The sequence below is a fragment of the Dipodomys merriami genome, unplaced genomic scaffold (assembly GCF_024711535.1).
Source record: "Dipodomys merriami isolate MVZ:Mamm:240054 unplaced genomic scaffold, mDipMer1.0.p SCAF_14, whole genome shotgun sequence".
NCBI lineage: Eukaryota > Metazoa > Chordata > Mammalia > Rodentia > Heteromyidae > Dipodomys > Dipodomys merriami.
In genome coordinates, this window is record NW_027202715.1 from 7,732,043 (window position 1) to 7,756,504 (window position 24,462).

At 53.3% G+C, this 24,462-nt stretch overlaps 1 protein-coding gene across 6 annotated transcripts in view; it reads left to right on the forward strand.

Annotated features, from left to right (window-relative positions):
* Zmiz1 (zinc finger MIZ-type containing 1) overlaps window positions 1–24,462 on the forward strand; it is a 226,944-nt gene that overhangs the window by 99,821 nt on the left and 102,661 nt on the right. For 5 of the 6 annotated variants that reach the window (XM_070020702.1, XM_070020700.1, XM_070020704.1 and 2 more), the window contains one exon: window positions 22,717–22,822. In XM_070020702.1, the coding sequence (XP_069876803.1) occupies window positions 22,763–22,822 (60 nt within the window). In that variant the 5' untranslated portion in view covers window positions 22,717–22,762. Of the gene's footprint in view, window positions 1–12,340; window positions 12,418–22,716; window positions 22,823–24,462 lie in introns of all 6 variants that reach the window. The other variant, XM_070020701.1, reaches the window with a different exon arrangement.

Below are 24,462 nucleotides of genomic sequence, written 5' to 3' on the forward strand. Positions count from 1 at the left end.
AAGTGGAGCTGTGGCTTGAATGGGTAGAACACCAGCATTGAGTGACAAAGCCAAGTGAGAATGTGTGCTCCTGAGTTCAAGTCCCAATGTCAGGGCCTGCACGCACGCACACACACACACACACACACACACACACACACACACACACACACACACACACACACACACACACACACACACACACACACACACACTAAATTGGCTGGAGCTGTTGGGGAGCAAGTCCCCATGTCAGTCTCTTACCATTTGTCCCAGCAGTGGGCCCTGGTACTGCGCTCTCCCCACCAAGTTAGGCCAGTGGAACGTGAAGCCTGCTTGCAGAGCCTGGCAGGGACCTGTAAATTGAAAACATGTTTCCTGTTGGAGGCCAGCAAAGGGCTGGACTCGGTGTGGCCTTGGAAAGCTGGCCTCGCCTCTCAGGAAGCCCTGCTCCCCACAGTACCGCCACAAAAACAGTGGAAAAGTGAACTCTTTTCAAGTCTGTTTCCACTGTAAACAGGACCTGAAAGCTGGCCTCTGGCCTCTGGAGCTGCTGGGCCAGGCTCCTCCACCCTCCTCTAGGCTGGCCTGCCCTGCCTTGGAGATACCTTAGCCGCCCTGTCCCCGGCTCACACAGTGTAGTTCTAGCCTGTTCAGACTCCTCGTCCTCAAACCTGGCCTGCATGGTGGGAAGGGCAGGGGGAGAACAGTGCACAGAGAGGTACAGGACCTGCTTAAAGTCACACAGTAGACACAAAGCCGACCTGGTCCCCTCCCTTCCTGCCTAAATGCATCCTCCCAGGGCCTGCAGGATACCATGGAGAAGCCTTGGTGTAGCTGTTGCCTAATTCAACACGAATTTCTTTGATGGTGTCCTATAATTGGGGCAAGGTAGCAGTTAGTGGCACGGTAGCATTTAGTAGCACACTGACTATTGATTTTAGGCTTTAATAATGTCCTTGTCCTCTTAGTTGTTTACACTTGTCATAGACAGCCAGAAAAATACAAACTGCCTATAACTGTTCCCACCAGAGGTCCCCCTGGTCCAGCGCTGACTGTATCTCTGTCATTGGCTTTGACTTCCTTTCCCTGTCTGTGGTTCTACATTGTGAGTAGGTTACAGGGTCTTTCAAAATGCCCCTGGCTCGAACAGCCTGGATTCACTGTGAGGGAAGCCTTTGGGGACATGGAGGGGCTATCTCTCCACCCTACAGCATAGCTCCTGGTGAAGGTAGCTTGGCTGGACCCTCCTATGGGTGCCCAGGAGACTCTGACTTGTGTGACTTTGGTCTGCCTGTGAAGTGGGCAGATAGGCTCCTTGTGGATTATCCAGGCCGCCAATTAACCTACCACCATCCTAGCAGACAGTCAGCCTTGACCAATCCTGGCTTGCTAACTAGCTGTAGTCACAGCATGCGTTCCTTCCCTCTGCCAGCCCAGAAACATTGAGTACCTACTGTGTGCAGGTGTTACTGTGCAGACAAAAGGCCCCTCCCACAGCTGCACCCTCTCCCCATTCCTGCCTCTTTTCCCCCTCTTCTAGCCCATCCATCCCCTTCCTCTCCAACCCTCACTAGGCTGGGACTGGAGCACAGCTGGGTGGCCAGGGGGAGCAGCGGGGAGAGGAGCCATTTCCAGCCCCCTCTGCCCTGCCGGCGTCCTTCGTGGTTCTTAAGACAGCTTTATGGAGGACGGATGGAAGCTGTCTCCCTCCTGGCAGGTTTATTTCTTCATTTTTCAAGCCCTGCTCTGAGTTTTCCGCCTCACCCCTCTCCCCCCCGCCCCCACCGCCTCTCTCCATGGGCTTCCTTCCCTCCGCCCTCATCCGTCAGCTCCGCCAGGACAGAGGGCCGTTGGCCTCCAAGGTGATTGAATTATCAGGGAGATAGACTGGGGCTTATGTATGGGGGTACTCTTGGCTTCTTGCCCTTGCAGAGGGGTTGGAGGAGGCTGGCAATGGCAGTGACCGTGGCTTGAAGAGCTCCCAGCCAGCCTCACTGCACGTCCCCAGCCAGCCCCGTTCAGTCAGGCCTCAGCCATTCCTCCAGGGGGATGGACAGGCACCCTGTCCTGAGCCGGAAGGGAGGACAGGTGTCAGGCCAGCTGACCGCTTACTCACTCAGGAAAACCTCCTCCACATCTGCTGTCTTTATGCTTTGTGCCAAAGACCCCAGAGGAAGAAGAAGAGGCAGCTTCCTCTTGTAACATCCCTACTGTGTGCACCTGCCCTTGGGCAGTAAGTCTCCGCACAGAGACACACCGTTACATGTAGCAACTGGTAAGCGCTGTGGACTCTTCCAGCTGAGAGTATAAATCCCTCTATTCAATCCTGGATTCCTGGACCCCCAGGGTCCCTGAACCCCTGACTCTCACGTAAGACCCAAAAGGTGCTTGGTGAACTTGATTGTCCCAAAAGGAGAATGAAGAGACCAAAGTTCAAGGTGTAGCCAGGCACTGGTGACTCACACCTGTAATCCTAGCTACTCAGGAGGTTGAGAACTGAAGGTTGTGGTTCAAAGTCAGCCAGGGCAGAAAAAGGTCTGTGAGATTCCAGATGAACCCATCAAAAGCCAGACGTGGGGCTGTGGCTCAAGTGGTCAAGCGCTAGCCCTGAGCAAAAAAGCCAAAGTTCAGACCCAGTACCCGTATGTGTGCGTGCCCGTTTGCGTGCACGTGCGCGCGCACACACACACACACACACACACACACACACACACACACACACACACACACACACACACACACACACACTGACAGAATTAAAAATGAAGCCCTCCTTCTCCTGGTCCCCCACCCTACCTCTACTCCGTTACTACCAGCCACCCCTCCTCTTTGGAGTTGACAGAGAGGTCTGCCATTCCAGCTGGTATTCTCAAATGCTTGCCTGTATGGTGGGGCTGAGAGTATGGTTGCCCCGGGTCTCACCCCTTTCTTACCCAGCCGGTCTGTCCCTGTGCTGGTCAGTTCCTACTTGTTTGTTGTCTCTTCCTCAGGAAGGAGGGGCGCGCAGGGAAAGCCCCCTCTCCTCTCAGCTTTGCTCTCTACCTCATGGAAATGAAAAACACATTGGCTTCATTATCCCTGGATTGAATGAGCAGGGTTGCTATGGCGACAGCCATCTCAGACCCGTGAGGGGGCAGGGAAGGGGCTGGCAAGGCCAAGGCAAGTGGGGACCGGGCAGCAGGTGAGCAGGCACGCCAGGCAGGCAGGCCACACAGGAACAATTGCCATTTGTGCCACCTGCCCTCTCGGGGAGGGGGGGGGCGGCTTCCACTCAACATTCTTGTGGTGAGAGACCGTAGGGACCACAGTCAATCAGCATTCTCCACCATCCACCTGTCCTACTGCCTGTCCCTCTGTCCCCTTCCCTAGAGAGGTATGAGGGTGGAGGTAGGCCTGTGCCTACCTGCAGGTCAAGGGACAGATGGAGAGGGTATGGGAAGAGGGGAGAAGAGGGGGCCAAGAATGGGTCAGCAAGCCCACTCCCCAGCCAGAGATCCACCTTGGGGCTCTACGGGGCTCTCCAGGAGTGTAGATGGAAGAGATGGCCGCACTCACCTGAGCACAGCTCTGCTGCAGATGGTGCAATATCCCCCACCCGCCATGACCCTCCTGAGAGGCTTGGTCACCAAGTGCCAAGAGGACCAGAGATGGTGGTGGCTGTGACCTGATGGCCCTGTCCTGGTGTCCAGGTGGGCCTTTCCTTCCCCACAGCTGGGTGCTGCCTGGCAGCTCTGCCCCATGTGCTGTCAGACGTTGGAAGCTCAGACTCTGCCATTTCTGTGCTCAGCAGTGCCGAGGGAGACTGGCTTCACCCGCATGCTTATGCTGGTGACCGAAGAGCCCCAAACTGGCCAAGGACCCCAAACAAACACTGATGCCTCCTCTGAGAAGAGAGCCTTGGTTGTCCTTCCATGTGACCCAGAGACCTGGACCTAGAGAGCCACGGCAAAGGGACTGAGTGCCCTCAGGACAGTACTGGTCAGACAGTGATGCTCCAACTGAAGTTCTGCCTTGATCTCAGATTCAGACTTAGCTCTACCACAGCACCCTGGCCCAGCCCTGCCCAGAATCTCCCCTTACTCAGAATATCACCACCCTCTGCCTTGCCCCTCTCCTGTGCTAGCTTTAGTGGAGAAACTAAGGCTGGCAGGGGAGAAGACTCACTGAATGTCTGTGGGCCAAAGGTAGTCTGAGCGGCATCATGGATGGCTCGTTCCCAAATAAGATAAGCCAAGACCACATGGTTCTGGATCCAGAGCCAATCTTTTTTCCAGGGTTGGTGGCAAGTTCCAGAGGGCAGGGCTTTAACTCCTTGGTGACCCTTTTCAGTGGGGGGGTGCAATCCAGGCCTGAGTTCTTTGAATCTTAGAAGAGTCACAGGGACCGCTCCCACTTCAGGGTAAATGGGCAGTGGATGTGGTCAGGGTGTCAATGGTGGCCTTGAGCTCCTGCCAGATGGGGTGTGTGTGTGTTAGGGGAAGGCAGAAGAGGCCATTCAGGGGTTCCCAAGCTTTTCCCAGAGGAAATTCACACACAAGATTCCCAGGCTTTGCACGGGAGGCTGGGGCAAGGCCAGGATTCAGCACGGAAGCTTCCCAAAGCCCAAACTCTGGCCCACTGAAGGGCCTGGCCAAACCTGCATGGGGGCCTCAAATCCTACAATACTAGCCTTGATGACTGAGCCCCCTTTTCTGTCCTGGGGTTTTAGGGGAATAACCTTTGCCCACCTCCCTGAGCCTTGTCTCTCAGGAAGCTAGCCTCAGACCAGTCCTGAGGTCTTGGGCTCACTCTTCCCTCACGTCCCTCTCATCTGCCTTCTGCCCACAGTCCCCAGGGCATTTGGCCCTGACATTGACCTCTTATGACTGGGTGTCTGCACGTCCTGAGCCCGCCTCCCAGCCACCACCACAGTCACCACCCAGCTCCCACCCGCCGGCCAGCGGAGGGCGGAGGGCGTCTGCTGGGCAAACCTGTCATTTTCTGTCGGGGATTATAGGTTTGGAGCTGAGGGAGTCTGAGCTGGGGGAGGAGGAGCTGTGAATCTGCCCTGGTGCCAGGCCCAAGAGAGAGCTACCTCACAGGAAGGGCAAGCCCTAGAAGGTATTACTTGAGCTGTGTTGGGGAATCCTGTAACCTGACATCCCAAAGCATGTGTGCGCATGCATGTGTGTGCACACTTTGTGTGTGTGTGTGTGTGTGTGTGTGTGTGTGTGTGTGTGTGTGTGTGTGTGTGTGTGTGTGCCTCCCCTGAAGACCAAGGTTTCCTCTTACACTCAGGATGTCGTCTTCTCAGTGATCTTCAGAACTAACTCAGCCATTTCCCAGACTCCAAAAAGTCAGAACTCAGGAAAGGCAGCAGGCTGACCCGGGTCCCACGGCAGGGCAGGGCAGGACAGAGCTGAGATTGAGCCACCAACTGCTTCTGGACATGGCAGCCTTTTGCTTTGCCCTCACCATCCTCCCATGCAGAGGCAGCCATGGAAGGGTTTGGATTATCACAGACCTTTGAGGACTGGACACTGAGGCAAAGTTTGGGATAGAGGCAGAGCAGGCTTCTGGTGTATGCTTTGTGGACCCAGGGTCCTGCAGTGAGCTTGGAGGGAATAATGTGACAACACTCAGAGGGTGGCTAGAAAAATACCCTACAATGGAGCAAATTTGAATAGGGCTAAGAAACAACAAGGGATGTGGCCCCCTGCCGTCTGGGAGACCTAGGGGAAGGGGCTAAGGACTTGAGCCTAGGAACTGAGGGGCAGGGCTCCAGTGGCTCTGAGCCTGGACTCCAGAGTCAGCTTGCCTGGGCTGGAATTTGGGGCCCAAGTTGCATAAGAAGTCCTGGGAGTCTTACCCCATCACAGTCAATAAACCTGGACCACCTGCTGCTGCCATACATATTAGAGACTCCCTCACCCTGTCCCTTTGAGCGGTGAGAGTCACAGCAGGGCCATCGATGTGCTGGGAGTGGTCAGGAGGGGCTTCTGGGGCTGTCCCAGGCCGGATCACTCAGGAATGGTGTTTCTCATGAGCAGTACTAGATCCACCAAATGAGCTACCAGTCCTGGGGTGAGCTGGCTAGATGACTGGCAACCAGAGGAGTCTGACAGAGCTGACCGCCCCCCTGCCCAAGCCCCCAGGGAGCAGAGAGCAGGATGGAGCTGAGACTAAGGGGGAGGCCTGCCTGTTCTTGGGAATTCACGATGTGTCTGCCTGTCGAAAGTACCTCGATAAGGAAGATTTGTGGGTGAGATTTGCAATTCTGTTTTCTCTGAGGGTTATAAATCAGCTACATGCACATCCTCCATGCAGCACAGGCCTGAAGCTCACGCGCGAGCGTACACACACACACACACACACACACACACACACACACACACACACACACACACACACACACACACACACACACACACACACACACACACGAGAGATGAACTCTAGGCCCTATTTCGTGTTCCCTGGAACAAGCCAAGGAGTTCTTCAGGGCATTGAGGCCTATGAAAGGGAAGACCAGAACCTTCCCTGACAGGGTTTTAGAACCTTCTAGAACCAGGACAGACACAAAGCTGGGAGGCAGGTAAGAGCATATTCTTGTTGATTGCCAAAATGAGCCCTGGAATCTGCCTGGCTAGGTTCACATTTGACCTTGCTCACTCGCTGTGTGCCCTTGACCACACTACTTTCAAAGCCCTGTGCCTCAGTTTCCCCATATTTGAAGTGGCACGCTTTGTGGCTTGTTTGTTCCCTTCATTTGTTTGGTGTTTTGTATTTTATTCAGCCAGAGGTTGAACTTGGTCTTGTACTTGCTGGGCTTTTTATTGCTTGTGGTTGGCGCTCTGCCATTGGAGCCATACATCCAGGCCAGTATTTTTGCTAGTTAATTGGAGATGGAGTATCAAAGACTTTTCTGCCTGTGTTGGCTTTGAACCATGATGCTGTAGGTTTAAGCTTCTTGAGTAGCTAAGATGACAGGTGTAAGCCATCAGTTCCTGGATTTCCAGTTTATTTTATTTTTGGTGGTACTGGAGATCTATTTTAAAGAACAAATAAGATCATGTGAATAAACTAGGCACAGTGGCTTACACCTGTAATCCTATCTAATTGGGAGGCAGAAATTGAGAGGATCATGGTTCAAGGCCAGTCCTGCGCAAAGTCCAATAAATCCCGTATCAACCAATAGCTGGTATATGTTTCTCATCATGGCTATTTGGTAAGCACAAATAGGAAGATCTTGGTTCATGCCAGCCCAGGCAAAAACCTAAACCTACTTGAGGAACAATGAAAGCAAAGAGAGCTTTTACTCACATGATAGAGCACTTGTGTAGCAAGTGGAAGGCCCTGAACTCAAACTAATAATAATAGTAATAATAAGCAGAGTACTTAAACTAGTACAGGGTACATCGTAAGAGCTCAGGAGGCCTTGGATGTCCTCAATATCAACCTCCTCAGTTAAGAGTGTATTCTCACCAGGCACCAGTAGCTCATGTCTGTAATCCTAGCTACTCTGGAGGCTGAGATCTGAGAATTGCTGTTCAAAGCCAGCCTGGCCAGAAAAGTCCCTGTGAGACTCTTATCTCCAATAAACTATTTTAAAAAGCCAGAAGTGGCACTGTGGCTCAAGTGGTAGAGTGCTAACCTTGAGCACAAAGAGGCTCAGGGACAGTGTCCAAGCTCTGAGTTCGAGCCCTAGGACCAGACCAAAAAAAAGTGTATTCTTAAAGAGAATTGTACTCATCACCTGACTTATTAAATGGTAACCCCTCTGCACAGCACCTTAATAATAGCAAAAGTTATTTTTTTTGCCAGTCATGGTGCCTGAACTCTAGGCCTGGGCACTGTCCCTCAGTTCTTCAGCTCAAGGCTAGTGCTCTACCACTTGAGCCACAGCACCACTTCCAGCTTTTTTTTTTTTCTGCTTATGTGGTGCTGAGGAATTGAACCCAGGGCCTCATGCATGCAAGGCAAGCACTCTACCACTGAGCCACCTTCCCAGCCCGCAAAAGTTATTTTTAAGTGTACTCTGGGTATAGAGTCAGGTCTGTCAGAGCCCCAGCTCTGCCCCTTGGTAGCTCTGTGAACTCGACTGTACTTGAATACCTTTGCTGAGCCTCCAGCTCCTTGGATGTGAATGGACTGGACTCTGGGCTTACCAGAGACCATGATGAGGCCCTCAAGGCATCTCTACCATGGTGCTGTCAGCCTCCAGGTAGACTTCAGGAATGGGGGCCTTGGTTTCCAGGTAGCTCTGCTCTGTGGCCTGTCTTCCCGAGACAGGACACATATACAGAATATTTAGAAGACAAGAGAGGCTCTGGGGAGGAGAGCAAAGAGGAGGGTCCCAGGAATCTCCCTGCCTCCCTTTTGCCACTGGGGGAACAAACAGCAAGCCACTTGTTATTTCTGCCCCACTGTCCTCCCACCTCGCTTCTACTCCCCCCACCCCCACCCCCCATCTATGGTGTTAGGTGCACAAGAATGGGCCTTGGAGACAGCAGGTATGACTCACCTGGGAGTCATGCAGGGACTGGGGTGGCCTTAGCAGATCCCTTAACTCTTCCAGTCCCTGCTGGAAGGGCTAATGGTGCCTGCCTCTCCGGCCTGCTGGAGAGCACATTTAAATGAGATAATGCCTGTAGAGCACTGTCCTGGATCCCAGTGGTGGCTGGATAAGTGCTGTGTAAATGCCATCACCAGCCCCTCCCCCCTCCATCTTCTCTTCTCTCCTCCCTCCGCATTGCTCTCCCCTCTCTCTTCTTCCCTCCCTCCCTTCCTCCCTTCTTCCCTTCCTCCTTTCCTCCCTCCCTCCTCCTCTCTCCCTCTCCCTCCCTCTCTCTCTCACACATACATCTGATGCACAGCCTGCATCTTCCCAGGCCAGACCTTCCAATATTTCTCCCTTCGAAGATAGGCTTTAAATCCAGGAGCAACCCGAGGAGATTGTAGATGGAGAGAGATAACTTGAAAGAACTGGACCTGCTCTGATTCCGGTCCCCTGGTGCCTGCCATCCTATAATACCCAAGCATCCTGTACAAGAAGTGTGGCCCTGGCTGACCTCCTGCCTCTCACCCCTGAGCCCTCATGGTCTCCTGGGCTCCTCAAATGCTGCTAAATTTCCTGCTTGCTTCCGAGCTGTTTCTGGCATTTTTACCTGCTCAGCCATAAAGCCCTGGGAAGTGATGAATCTGGGGATGAGTTGTTGCTTGCACAAGTGTGGGGGGCGGGCAGCAATGGGCAGCGGAGGGGGGAAGATGGGGGAGGGCCTCATCTTTTTGCCGAGCTGACATTTTTTTTTTTTTACACCTCTCCCTCCCAGCTCACTACCCAGCAGTGACGGTGAAGCTTTGGCCATAGATAATTGTCCAGAGCATCCCAGGCCAAGTCCAGTCTCTCATCAGAACTTTGGGGGCGGGACTTCAAGGTTGCCAAGGAAACCAGCGGGTTCCCTGGAAAGGAAACCACAGTGCTTTGGCTGTGAAGATGCAGTCCCTCCCTGCTCTCCCTCCAAAACAAGTTCCCTCCAAATCCGATCTCCCCCCCACACCCCTCAAAAATACGGCCAAGGAGACAGCATCCTGCCTCCTCCTGAGCCTGATGAAATCCATCCCTGACCTTGTATTTTTCACCTCTTTTTAAAACATTCCACTGTCGCACAAGGACATGTTTTGTTTTGTGTTGTGTTTTTTTCCCCTCCCTTATTTATCTTCCTTCCATGCCAGCTGGGGCTCCAAGTCTTTCTCTTTCCCCTTGTTGACTGGAGCCAGAAGGCAAAGGACTTCACGTCTTTTTTCTTTCTTTCTTTCAGCTGTCAGCAAAAATAAACAAGCAGGTTTATATTTGGAAAGTAAGGGTCTCAGCCACCAGATCGCTATGTCCAGCAGATAGGTTCAACCTGAGTATGCCCTCCTATAACGGGGCTTAAAATCTGACCTGCCGCTTGCAGGGGAGGGGGGAGAGCAGGCCTGGTTTTACTCACATTGACTTATTTTTTTTTTTGTGCTGGTAGTAGGGCTTGAACTCAGGCCTGTGCACTGTCCCTGACCTTCCCGCTCTACCCCCGACTCAAGGCTATTGCTCTACCACTTGAGCCACAGCTCTACTTCTGGCTTATTTGGTGTTTAATTGAAGATTAGAGTCTTATGGACTTTTCCTGCCTGGGCTGACTTCAAACCAAGATCCTCTGATCTCAGCTTCCTGAGTAGCTAGGATTACAGTCACTAATACTCAGCTTCGTATTGACTTTTAAATGGCGTTGGAGGGTCACAGTGGTTCTCAGGCCAGAGAGAATAGCCGGGCCTTCACACTAGGCCCTGGGAGAATAGCCTGGAATGACATTGAAGATGGCAAGGTATGGGCAGGAGCCCCTTACTCTTGTCCCTCCTGTGCTTCCTGCCTAGAGAAGGGGAATCTCTACCCAGATTGTAGACCCAGATTGTCTAAGGAGGAGACTGTGATAGTCAGCCAGGCCAAAAGCCCAGTAGATTGCTATTAGGACACCAAAAAAGAAGAATGAGGAGGGAGGTGTTGTGTCCCATGCAGGGTCCCTGAGTGGTTTTAGTGTCCAGTAGAAGAAAGGAAGGAGATAAAGAGACTTTAGTCTAAACCCCAGCAAATCCCTCTGCCCCTGGGGCCTGAGTTTCCTCATCCCCACCTCTCTCTCTCTGCTGGGGATCTGAGCCTTCCCCTCTCCAAGCCCCATCTCTGGCTTATGTCCTGCTCTGCACTCATGGCTACTTTGTTTTGGTGATCCGAGCAGTTAATTTTTCACCTAAAAGTGACTCCCTGTTCCGTGAGTAATTTTAAACAAATTCTGTTCCTGTCTCTGGACTTCCAAACAAGACCCAGCTGGATTTTCCAGCAAACTCCACGGATGCGGCTACAGGCAGTGTGAGCTTGAGGTTGTTTAGAGCTAAGGTACCATCCACATGGAGCCCCCAGCCCCAAGTAGGGCACAGACCCGGCCACAGGGAAAGCAAGGGGTCCCGGAGACACGTCTCCGTGGAGACCCAAGGCCTTTTTAGTCTTGTTGTGGATCGCCAATGGAGCTTTCTTGTTGATCCCTGTCAGATCTTGCTATTAGCATGAAGCTCTCAGAGTGTAGAGTAAACTAATGAATTACAGCATGATTACACAGCACATAATTAACTTTGTAATTAATATGCAACTGCCACTTAAGCTAAAACACTGCTTATAGAGACGTACAGCAGTAGTAAATCACAGGTCAGAAATAGCACGATGGAATTTTCAGAAGAGCCAGCAGAAGCTAGAAATCACTGAAGGTCGTAGGGCTAGTTCATTAAAAAGCAGGTAGAGGGTAAGGGTCCAGCCTCTTTTCAGGATCTTCTTAAAGAAAGATCTTTATGCTACCTTGATGGGATGACCAGCCAGACCTGACCAGAAAGACCTGGGCAGATGATTTTATTTACAAAATAAGAAAGGTCTTCCCCCATTAGGTTGTGGCCCTTGAGGCCTGGCTGCACCCCTCTTTTTCCTATGGGTACCCCCATTTAGTTTTTCCTCTGCCAGCTCTCCCTGTGCCAGGCATGGCTACCTGGTGGTTGGGTGGACAGTTTATCTGTCCTGCACCTCTGGGACTCAGAGGTTCCTTGTGGTTCAATGCTATCTTCCCCCAGCTTCCACCAGAACATTTAATCTAGAAGATTCCTTAGAAATTACCTCACTCAGGTACCTGTCCAGGCCAGGGATCTAAGGGGACCAAGCACCCCTGTCACCAGACAGTATGGTTTAGGAAAGGCAGAAGGCCCTCCCTTTCAACAGACCAGTGGTCAGACCAGGTCATTTGCTGTAAGATTAAGCTGGGTTCTAATCCCAGGAAACTCCCCTGTCTAGCTGTCTGCCTTTGAACAAATCATATAACCTCTCAGAGCCTCAGTTGCCTTAAGATCGGGTCAGAGAGAGACTCAGATGGAAACATGAACTTCAGAGAGGTTTGTTATAGTGATGAGTGGTTGACACGTGGGGTGCACCTGTCGGTCCCCAAGTATGGGGGTTCCGAGAGAAGCCAGTGGCACCACAATGAGCCCCATCTTTGGTAGGCTGGGGAATCAGGTCCAAAGAGGTTGACTGTGTGTGCAGTGCTGCATGTTGGCTGGTCGGTTAGCTTGAGACCCCCTGAATGAGAGGCTCTGGGGGTGCCCCCATGCCCCTCCCCGGGCTGGGTTCCCGTTTTCCTGTTCTGTGGCCGCCGAATGGTGTGCACATAGCTGGGCTTTAGGACAGCTACTTACTGGCCTTTGAAGTCTGAGAGAATGTGGCTTTGAATCTCAGACTTAACCGTGTTCTAATCTGGGGCAAAATGTAGGTTCCTTCATGACATTTCAGTCTTCGTTTTCCTTCCTATAGGTGGCGTTCATCGTTCTCCTTTGGCTATGCTGTTAGAATTCTCATAAAATACCAAAAGTGGGCCTGGCATGAGCAGGGTAAGGGAGGATTTCTTATTGTTCTCATTCTCGCCCAGAACTGTGAACAGGGGTTTCAGAGTGGCTGTGGGGAGCTGCCTGCCCCCATGGCCTCATGGGACAGCATCTGGCAGGACTTCTTTAGACACCTCACTCCGTATCCCTGGCCACTGAGCCCCTAAACAGACCAGGGAGGGAGGAGTCTGCTCCCAGACAGCCCAGTCTCTTCCTCAGCAGCTCCTGTGATCTTCCAGTCTCTGGCCTTTGCCTTTCCAGGAAGTGGCCAACCTGGGCCAGCCCTGCTGGGGGAGGGGAGCTGGGCTTCTAGCAAGCTCTGCCTGGCTAGGTTTCTCTGGGGGTTGGGACTCCAGGAAGCCAGGCACTGCATTGGAATCAGGATCCAGTATTCCACTCTTCTTATGGGTTCTTTTCTCAGAGACAGCCTGGGGGCTGACCGCACCTTTGTGGGGTACCCTCCCCTTAGCTTGGCTCTCGGGGGATACCAGCACGCACACCCCTCTTAGATCAGCCCTTCTCTGGAATTTTAAAACATGTTCCTGGCCAAGCACTGGTGGCTCACACCTGTAACGGCAGCTGCTCAGAAGACTGAGGTCTAAGGATTGTGAGTTCAAACCAGACCGAGCAGGAAAGTCCATGAAACTCTTTTCTCCATTTCACCACCAGAAAAGCTATGGCTCAAGTGGTGGAGTGCTAGCTTTGAGTGAAAAAGCTCAGAGATAGCTCCCAGGCCTTCAGTTCAAATCCTAGGACCAGCACACATGTGTACATGTATGTGCATGCATGCGCGCACACGCATGCACACACACACACATACCACATGTTCCTTGAGAAAGCTGTTTTGTGGTTCATTCACTTCATGATGTGGATGCTTAAGGCTGTGTCCAGCCTTGAATGTGTTTCAGTGGCCGTCCCAAGGAGGTTTCTTCTGACTAGGCCTCTGCCCTCGCCGGGAGCTCCTCAGGGCCATGGATTCTCCTGAGCAGATCACAGTGCCCACCTGGCCAGGGCCCTTCCAGGCCATGGCCCTTCCCTAGCTCCTCCTCCCTTAGAGACCCTGCCCACCTGGGCAGACTTCACATGCACATGCAGGCCCTTGCTCAGGAGTTGCTCACATGTCCCAGACCTCCAACTCCATCCCTGCTGGAACTTTCCATGACTGGTCTTTGTCTTCAGAACAGTCTGTCCAACATTCCAAACTAGCATTCAGTCCAGCCCCTGATTCCCTGTTAGCTCCAGCTTCTCATATGCTCTCAGCCCTGGGCAGGCTCACTGGATGGTTCTCAGAGGTACGCAGATGAGGGGAGTGGAGGGGAGCCCCTTGCTCACCCTCCAGCCACAGAGGACCCTTCCCGGGTTTTATAAACAGAAGGTCACCTTAAAATGTTACTGTAAAGTCTAAAAACTCAGTTTGAAAAGTAGTGTAGCAGGACACCAGTGGTTCACACCTGTAATCCGAGCTACTCAGGAGGCTGAGATTTGAGAACCGTGGTTCCAAGCCAGCCAGGCAGGAAAGTTCACGAGACTGTTACCTCCAATTAACTGTCAGAAGTGGAGCTGAGGTTCAAATGGTAGAGGTCTAGCCTTTTGCAAAAATGCTACGAGACAGCTCTCAGGACCCGAGTTCGAGCCCGTGCAGTGGCACAGACAGAAAAGTAGAATGCTGTTTTTAAGACTGAAAATCTTAATATCTTCCAGCCACCTGAGAAGGGGTGGCCAGAAGGTGACGAGCCAGGTTAGGGCACCAGAGCTCTTTGGAAACTGTAGAGCCCTCCTGTCATGACCCGAGGGGACCCAGCTTGTCCCCACAGGACTCCTGATGTGGGACAGTCCCCAGAGCAGCATGATGGGGGCAAGATCCTGCTAGACACACAGCAGGGCCCTCAGATCCAAGGAGATGGAAAATCTATACCTAGCACCCTAGGCACCACACAGGACTCCACAGACAAAACCTCACTGCTTTTGGTGGGCATGGTGCCCAGACCCTGATCACCCTTGGCTTATTAAACACCCAGGCTCACCCCATCCAGGGTGCTGGTATCTATGGCCTGATCACAGGCTGGCCTGGACCAGCACCTGCAGGATGGGAGAAAGCTAAGGAAGCTCAGGAAAACTAAGGGCTCTCAAAGCTGGAGCCTTCATGGCTCTGCCCCACACCCAGCCTCAGCCCGTTTCCTGTTGGTGTAAATGTTAGGATGGGTCTGAGCATATCCCCAGATTCCTTTCTGGATCTCAGCCATGAGGATCATTTCTTGTTGGTTTGTTTGTGTTCATCTGACTCTTCCTTCGTGTCAATAGCTCCCTTCTGATTGGTTTTTGCCCAGGAGAATTTCCCATCCGTGCCCTAGATTTCTTACGCCTGGTTTCTCATGTGCAGAACAGAATGGGACATACTGCCGTGACATTGTAGTATGAATTTGTTTGAAGCATGGCTAGTTCACAGAGTGGTTCAACCATGGGGCTTTCATCTGGGGGGAAAAAAAATTCTGGGCTCTGACCCTCAGTTTAGGAATAGAGCATAGTCAGGAATTGAGCGTCTGCTAAGCCTCTCTGGGCTTTTCCAAGGGAGATCACCTGGAAGTCTTCATCTCCTGCACTGGTTCCAGGTACTGAAGGGTGTCTGGGCAGAACGGATCAGCTGAACATGTCTGGACTCCATGGGAAGAGAGCAGCGATGGATTAGTCATGCCTGCCCTGGGCATAGGAAGTGAGGTGTCATCCCTGGACCAGGTGGTCCTGTGGGCTCTGTCTGGCTCTCCTTAGGAAACACTGTTGGCCCTGCCCTGTCTGGAGCTCCCTCCGAATGCCAGATGGGTGGATTCCAAGACTTAAGGAGAGGTAGTAAAGGGACAGTTGAAAGGCCTTCTCTGCCTAGAGCTAGAGCTGTAGGAACATCTGGGAGGTGTTTATAGCCTTCTACAGGGCTCAAAAGCCCCAGCCTGTCTCCAGCCTCTCTCCTTTCCCCTGTCCCCAGGGCCCTTGAGTAATGGCTCCCTGCCCTCTCCCACCCACCCCCCTCCCCCACTTCCTGGCATTGGAGCCTTTGAAATAGCAGCAGGAGCCTGAGGCAGAGCCAGGTCAGGGCCACAGAGAGAGCAACGCTATCCTGAGCAAGGCTGTGGCCTGTGCCCCACGCTGGCCAGTGTCAGCCAGGCCTGTGGCTGGACCCCGGTGAGCACTGCACAGCAGTAACAGTCACTTCTTCACACTCAGATCATGGAGCCAGCCCTGTTCCCGTGGAGAGCCTAATGCACCATACGTGGGCTCTGCCATCAGACCTGGGTTCGAATCCTAGCAATGCCCCTTCTCAGTGTTGTAACCTTGAGCCAGTCCTTGGATCTCTCTCAGAGCCTCGGTCATTGTCACTAGAATGCCACCGGAGACTTGGGAAGCTCAAGTGAGGCAGATATGGGTTCGGCCAGGGTTTGACTTCTCCTACCATGGAAGAGACGCAAGGGATGGTGTGGCTTTGGGAGTCAGGGACTCCGAGTGTGGCCAGAAGCAGGATCATCTTGCTTTGGAGCCCTGGCTGCAGCTGGGTTCCCAGCCTTGGCCCAGGTCCGGCTCTCCCCAGGGGCTCCTTGTTCCTTCTGATCCATGGTCCTCCCTCGGACAGGCGGGCAGACATCAATGTGTGGGGCTGGCCTTCTACACCCCCACTCTGGAAGCCTTGAGGCTGCACTGCCAGCATGGACAGTGAGTGGGTGATAGGAAGTGTGGCCACCCTTCTAGAAGCCTCTAGTGTGGAGCATCAGAGGCCAGTGTGAGCCTTGGCACCAGGCACGGCTGGGCTCCGGGAAGTGGGGGATTAGATCTGGAAGAACTGACATCCAAAGGCACGATCACCTTTCGGGTACCGTCCCCTAGAGACTTGAGCCCAGGGGGAAGGGAGGAGATGTCCCCTCGTGTCTCAATATGGAAGACACAGGCTCATGGAGGGGAAAGGCCGCCCACAGTCACACACTCAGGAAGCTCTGGCCCTGGCCTGCTGCCTCCCTGGGCTCCGCTCTGCTCAGGGCCTGCCCTCCTGCTCTGCCTGGAATGGGAGAACAGCTGGCCGTGGCAGCTGCCTGGAGCTGCGGCTCTCTCCTTCCCTCGCTGTGTCTCCCCTCTGGGGTCTTTCTCCCCTGCCCTTCCTGACTTCCCTGGGGAAGAGCTCCCAAAGTCAGAGTTACTCCCCTCCATCTCTCCTGCCTCCTCTTCGTCTGCTTTGAGGGCTTCCAAAGCTGGGGAGGGGAAGATGCACTTGCTGGGCAGCCCCAGGCAGCTGCTGTGCCTCTCTGAGCTTCTGAGCCTTCTCTTTAAGATGAGGAAGATAATTGGAGTTCACATCAGAGCTGCCCTAAGCTGAGACCCTTTCACCAATCAAACTGTCTTCAAAATACCCCTTGAGGCCAATAGGTCAGCCATCACTGCCTAATCTAACTGTGTCCTGGATGATAATAACATAAGCTCAGCCACGATTACTTCCCTAGTCCCCAAATGTCTCTGTGAAAATGAAAATATTTACCAGGTACCCACGGCTCATGCCTGTCATCCTAGCTACTCAGGAGGCTGAGATGTGAGGATTGTGGTTCCAAACCAGCCCAAGCAGGAAAAGCCATGAAGCTCTTACCCCCAATTAAACACCCATAATCTAGAAATGGAGGTGTGGCTCAAGTGATAAAGTACCAGCATTGAGTGAAAAAAGCCAAGCCAGAGTCCAGGGCTCTGAGTTCAAGCCCTAGTACTGGCACATAAAAAAGGGAGGGAAGGTGGGAGGGCGGAAAGAACAGAAATGAGAATGCTTGCCTGTGGACCAGCTAAAGTCACCTTCATATCACTTCTCAGAAACTGTATTCTGAGTGGCGGGCATTCCCCAGGCCCAAGATTTTCTGCAGGGCTGGGACGTTTATCCCTCAGCTCCTGACATGCCGGCTCTTACTCACATCTTGCAGTGACTGTGCATCCAGCCATCAGGTCATCCATGCCATGCACCCCTAACTGGGTGCCACACCAGGGTTGGACACTGGTGATGCATCATCACTACATTTCAGTGCACAGGGATATCCATGTGGCTTCCGCTGGGCTAGGCCACCAGGCTGGGGGTGTAAGACAGGGACATGGGCATAGGAGTATGGGGGTGACAGTTTGCCAGGCCTTGATGGATGAGAAGGCCAGAAGTACTGGCCTGAGGGATTGGCAGAGACAAAGGTTGGGGGGGGGCGTGGTGTTCAGCGCTGGCTCTAGGCTTCCACAAGCAGCCTCCGGTGGGGGTGTGGCATGCAGCCGGGAGTGATGGGATGTAGGGGACAGGCCAAGATGGACCCTGATAGTCCTGGCACCTGTGGGGTGACAAGTCACTGCCAAACCTGGGCTCCACAATGACTGTCCCCCTCCGGAATCCAATCCTGGTGAAGGAGTTGGCCAGGATGGGTCCCCTGCATCCCTAGGCTCTTCTGCCAGGCAAGCCGTGAGCAGCCCCCACGTGGACCCTGCAGGGTCTGGGCTAAGACCCCTGCCAAGGCAGGAGGCAGAGGCTGCCACGCCTGCGGCTGGCCCTGCTCTCCCTGGAGGACCCAAGCTGCAGATGTGTGTGGTGCGTGTGGTGATTGAATCATTTCTGCACACCGGTGCGCACACAGCTCCCCTGGGGACCCGCCACTTGCCTGTGCAAGCTGTCATGAGATGTGTGTGTTGAAGTGCAACCGAGCCAGCGGCCTGTGTGTGCACATACCTGCTCTGAAGTGGTGCAGAAGGGCACGTAGGCATCACCTGCACATTTTGGTGTGCAAAAGCCTCTTCCTGGATGTGGGGGTGCAGGGGGGTCGGGTGTGCACATGAACAGTTCAGCCTGCAAGATAAGAAATGCAACACTATTCACACAGCTGACTGTGATCTGGGCCTGCCACCCCAATCTAGGAGGCTGCCTGTGTGGCTTTCCATGTTCCCGGGGCAGGCAGTGATCCTAGATACTCAGGAGGCTAAGTATGGAGGATCAGAATAACCCACAAGACTGCATCTCCAAATAACCAGCAAGAAGCAGAGCTGGAGGCATGACTGAAGTGGTAGAGCACCTGTCTCTGTACCCAGGGATGGAGCCTTCCAAGGACCATTGGCATGTCCTTTCCTAGCATAGCCAGAAGCTTCAGCCTTCTTCCTCTTGCAACCTCAGCCTCCCACCCACGGGGGGCCAGGCTTCAGGAGAGATTCCCCCTCTCCCCCATCTGCCCACCAACACACACACACACTTCAGCATAAGGCACAAGGAAAGGTAGCCTTGGGGTACTGTCCAAGCCTTCTCCCCCCCTCCACTCCCACCCCCGGGGGTGGGGGAGAACAGATCTCCCGTTGCTTTCCAGGCTGCTAGCTCCATGGGACCTGCCTTGGAACTGACTTGGAGTTTCAAAAGCTCTATGTCTGCCTACATGGAGTTTTCCAAACAGCCAGAGGACCTGGCATAGACCTCCCCTGGGGCTTGACGGGCTGTCTAGCCCAGAGAGGGAAACTGAGGCTCAGTTACATGCCCTAGCTTTTTCATGGCAGTCTTGACTCTGCTCAGAGGAGAGATTGGGTAGCAAGGCCAGTCAGTTCCCCTGCTTGAGCCCCTCTGTCCCCCCCCCACTCCAACTCCCCCATCCCCCAAGGCAGATAGGCAGCTGGAAGAAGCACAGGCCTGGCTGGGTGCTGGAACTACAGCCAGGAAGGATTCGTGAGGACTTGTAAACGCTTAAAGGAGCCTTGGGGAGGTGAGGCAGCGAGCTGAGCGGAGCTGAATGGAACAGAGCTGAGCTCCTGCGGCAGAGGGTGACCCCTGCTGGCCACCCAGCGTTTGCCACTTCCCTGACACTAGCCACCATATCGAGCTGAGGCACACGGAGATGGCTTTGGAAAGAAAACAAACGATTTGGACCGGACGGATGGAATCAAGAGGACATCTTTGGGGGAATCAGTCATGGCTCGAGGTGCCGACAGCCAGGGGACGCTGGCCACCTACTAGTTGCTACTTAGAAAAGCAGAGTTTAAATCTTAGCCCAGAAATTTCCTGGCTGGATGTCTTAGGGCAATTCACGTCATTTCTCCTTTTAAAGGTTCAGATAACACTTAGCAAGACTGGGCACTAGCAGCTCATGCCTATAATCCTAGCTATTTGGGGGGCTAAGATCTGGAGGATCATAGTTTGAGGTCCACCTGGGCAGACATGTCCATGAAATGCCATCTCTAAAATAACCAGCTGGGCTGGAGGCATGGATCAAGTGGTAGAGCAACCAGCCTATTAAGTCTGAATCCCTGAATTGAAGCCCCACTACTGCTAAAAAAAAAAAAAAAGGAAAGAAAGAAAGAAAGAAAGAAAGAAAAAGACAAAAAAGGAAAGAAAATTAGCTATGAATAGACTCCATCAATCTGCCTCTTCCAAGCTCCATCGTTCATACCTCCTCCCACCCATCCCTCCTTTCTTCCACCTGGGACTTTAACTTCAAAGGAATCCATTCCTGCTGTTCAGAATCCCAGTTTCCACCACTTAGCACTTTAGAAAAGTCATCTCAGCGACATAGGCATGTGGTGGCACATGCCTATAATCCCAGCCCTCTGGAGGCTGAAGCAGAAGGGTTGTAAGTTAGATGGAGGCCAGCCTGATCTGATTAAACAACACAGGACACATGATTGTCTTTGTGATTCTGGACATCTTCTGCCAGCTGTCCACTCATTCCCTCCCTCCCACCATCACACACACACACACACACACACACACACACACACACACACACACACACACACACACACTCTGGATTCCGCCCAGATGTGCTGTATAACCTTGGACTCACCACAGTGGCCTAGATCACCCCCAAAAAACAAAACCAGGTGGACTGTTCGAGTAGAGGAGACTCAAAGCACGTTGTCATCCATACCCTGAGAAATTTTGGCCCTGGAAACTAATTCAGTCCAACGGTCCAACTGCCGGCCTGCAGAAGGCTTGCCTGTGCACCCTGGCGGGGGCCGGGCTGTGCTTGAACAGCACCAACTCCCCTCGCTGCTGGCTCGCTGTAGGGGGACAACTGGTGATTCCGCAGGAAAGAACAGTGTGGAGCCCCCGTGTCGCTGGCTGGGGAAGGCTGAGCTTTCCTCCAGGGCTTGACTACCAGCCATTAAACAAGCATTTCTCCAACTCCTCACCCCCTCCCGTCCACCACTCCCTAACCCAGGTCTCTGACCCTGATTAAATGCATTTTCATCCTGGAAGGCCTTGCTGAGAAATAGACCTTGAGAAGACACCCTAATTCTCCCTTCATACCACCCTCTCCTACAGATGGGGAAAGTGAGGCCTAGAAACCAGAGATGCCTGAACTGTGTTATTGGGGCTTGGAGACGCAGTGCTCCTTGAGTGAAGGAGAGGATGAGGGTACAGAAAGCACCCGAATCCCCACTGGGCAGCTTTCTGATCCTCTAGATGCTGACGCTTGCCAACAGCACCCCCTGCTGTCCTCTTAGGCTATTGCAGGTCCTTTGTCCTGGGGGCTGCGGTGAGTGCTTGCCCTGGCCTGGGGTTCCTTTGTGCTTCTCCTCAGGCTCTCTTAGTCACTCAGATGACCCGGGCTTGGCTTAACAAGTTCTTTCAGCTCGGTGTCATTATGGCTGGCTGTCCTTGGCCTGTGACAGCTGCAGTCTTTATTGGGACCCTGGCAAGCACCTGAGTTCTACCCGGTAGGGTCCCTCGGGCTCAGAGGGGGCCTGGAAAGAGGAAATAAGCAGCTGGCTAGTCCCTGCTTCTCCACAGGAGGCCCCAGGCACTGGGAGCCTTTGCCACCTGAGTGCAGAAGGGGCTCTGCAGGTAAACTCAGGAATAGTAAGAGGACCTGTGCCACCCCTCCCCCATACACCTGCAACCCCACAACAGCCTCAGCAGGGGTCCCTGTCCCTCCCCTGGATCTGTTCAACAGCACAGTTGTTATGGGAAAGCTGGGATCCTGCAGTTGGCTCTTTCCCCACCAATTAGAAACCCTGAGCCTCAGTTTTCTCTTCTGCAAAATGGGGATATACCAGTGTCTCTCTGTGCCCAGGATGTGGACTGGCACCTGAGTGGGCACAGGAGGACCTCCATAGATTATCACCTACCAGGAGAGGGATCGCAGGTGTGGGCACTCGATTCTGTCATCTCATTCTGCTTGCTCTACAGGCCCATGCAGGGCTCAGCACAGTAGCGCACTGCACTGATCCCTGGGAGATGACCCACCCAGGGGGATGGGTGGACACACGGGCATGGGCGGGGAAGTTGGACTTTGGGAAGTATAAATGTGTGGAGGGTGGCGGGTGCGGTGCATAGATAGATGGTCAACAGGGTGAGGGAGAGGGAATAAATACGGGGTATAACCCCCACCTTTACATTCTCGAATGTCCAAAGGCCCAGCCCCCCCACTGGAAGAATGTGTTCTTTAGATGCATGTACTGATTCAGTGACAAGCTTGGGGCCCCCTCACACTGAGTGGGTATGGGAGCCTCCTGCATGGAGGAAGGAGCCTAGGCTGGGCTCAGGTAAGTGCACAACCCTAGCAGAGGGTCAGCTTTCAAATGTTCCTTGTGTTTTGGAATATTATACAGCTGCTAAAAATGAAAAGACTGTTTTGAATGGGAATAAACTTTGGCATGCATATGTACACACATACCTACCTCTACATACATATGTGTATATGTATGTTGTTTATCATACACAGCTACAATATATTTCGGTATTATTTGTCCTCCATTTATTATGAAAGAGAACAAGGAAGAACCAGATGGTATAAATAGGATGGTGTCGTTAAGGACATTGGACAAGATGAATTGTACTCATACACTGACGTGCTGACTTGTAACCCCCTTGTACAACTACTTAATGATAATAACACAAGCCAGGTGCCAGTGACTCATACCTAGCTACTCAGGAGGCTGAGATCTGAGGATCGTGGTTCAAAGCCAGCCCAGGCAAGAAAGTCCATGAGACTCTTATCAATGAACCAGCAAAAAAAGCCAGAAGTGGAGCTGTGGACCAAGTGGTAGAGCACCAGCCTAGAGAGAAAAAGCACAGGGACGGCACCCAGGCCCTGAGTTCAAACCCCAGGAGTGACACAAAGGGGGCGGTGCTATCCAGTGCACACCCACATCAGACGGACAGAGCCTGTTGGATCCCCTTTTCTCCGGGCCAGCTATGCCCACACAGCCCTGGTGGGGAAGGGTGGCCTGGGTGCCCGGGGTGGGCAGAGGCCCCCGCGGTGGCCAGGGCCCTGGAGGCGGGAGGCGGACAGACCCAGTGCCGTCACTGACATGGCTTTCATCTTCTCTCTGCAGGCTGGACGTTCATGGCTCTCGGGTAGGACGCAGCGAATCGGCCAGAATGAATTCTATGGACAGACACATCCAGCAGACCAATGACCGGCTGCAGTGCATTAAGCAGGTGTGTTGGGGCTCAGGGGGTGAAGACACGATGGGCTGAGTAGGGGGTGCTAGAGCCTGTGCTGTGAGAGGGAGGTTGGTGGGGGTCGGGGGAGAAAGACAGTGGGCAAAGGCCAACCTTACACTGGTATCTGTGCCCCACGCCTGGCTCTGAAGGCCAGCGTGTCCCTTCCCTACTGTGTGATTGTGAGCCAGTGTCCTTCCCTCTCTGGGCTCTGAGCTGTGTGGTCCATGCAGTGCAGTCCCTTCTGCTGCCTCCCCCTAGCTAAGCTCCCTGACCCTGGCTTCCAACTGGCACTGGTGGCTCATGCCTGTAATCCTGACTACTCATGAGGCTGCCATCTGAAAAATGCAGTTCAGAGTTAGCAGAGGCAGGAAAGTCATTGAGACCCGGATCTACAGTTAATCTCCACCCAAAAGGCTGGAAGTGGAGGTGTGGAGCAAGTGGTAGAGTGCTAGCCTTGAGGGGTAAATGCTCAGGGACAATGCAGAGGCTGAGTTCAAGCACCAGGAGAGAGAGAGACAGAGACAGAGAAAGGAGCTAGAGATAGAGAAGGTCTTGGGAAATTGAATTATTTCATAGAAAAGGAAACTGAGGCTGGGTGCTGGTGGCTCACACCTCTCATCCCAGCTACTCAGGAGGCTGAGATCTGAGGATTATGGTTTGAAGTCAGCTCACGGTTTGAATCTTAGCTCTGATTAACCCCCAGAAAACCAGAAGTGGCACAGTGGCTCAAGAGATAGAGAGCTAGCCTTGAGCAAAAAGAAGCTCAGAGACAGGATCCAGGCCCAGAGTTCAAGCCCCAGGATGGGCAAAATAAAAGAAAACATAAAGAAAGGGAAACTGAGTCACCAAGAGGCCACTAGTACCTAAAAGAACACAGTCCCTGGCAAGGCCAGCTACCCATCCAACCATTTCTCAGCCTGTCTGGCCTCGAGCACCCCACCTGGTAGATCAGGGGTATGACAGCCCCAGGGCTCAGCCTCCCTGCCCAAACCTGGGGTGGCCAGAAGGAAGCAGGGATGGGAAGAATATGGGCTTTGGCATCAGACCATCGTGCCCAGTGGGGGCTCAGGCTTGGCTCTGAGCGGAGGCTTTCATTCCTCCAGGCCTCAGTTTCCTTGCACATCAGATAGGCCCCAGCAGGCTACCTGGTAGGAGGTTGTGAGAGTGTTGTGGGGGACACAGGCAGCCCAGCACTGCCTGTCTGTGGAGGAGAGGGGTGGGGCATGCATGGGGTGGGCTCAGCAGGGAGCAACTATAGGCCGGGCAATGCCCAGCGTGGCTTCCCCCGCAGCGCCCTCCCAGGACAACCGAGGCAATTCCACAGGAATGAGGGGGGCTGTCCTCGAATTGGCATCAAACAGAGCCATCTTGGGAGTCCATGCAGGGCCTGCCGAGAGGAAATTGAAGATTTGTTACAGATTGAACCCAGCCCAGTCGGCCGCCCAAAAGCCAATTACAGGCCTCTCTGTTCACCTCTCCATAGAATAGAAACAAGACTGAGTGCCTCCTCCCTCCTTCCCTTCCTTGCCTTCCTCCCTCCTCCTTCCTCCCTTCCACCTGCCCTTGGTCCTGCCCATGATGATCCCCTCACTTACCCATAGCCCTGCCCAGCTCAGGAGAGACCCGCTCTCTGC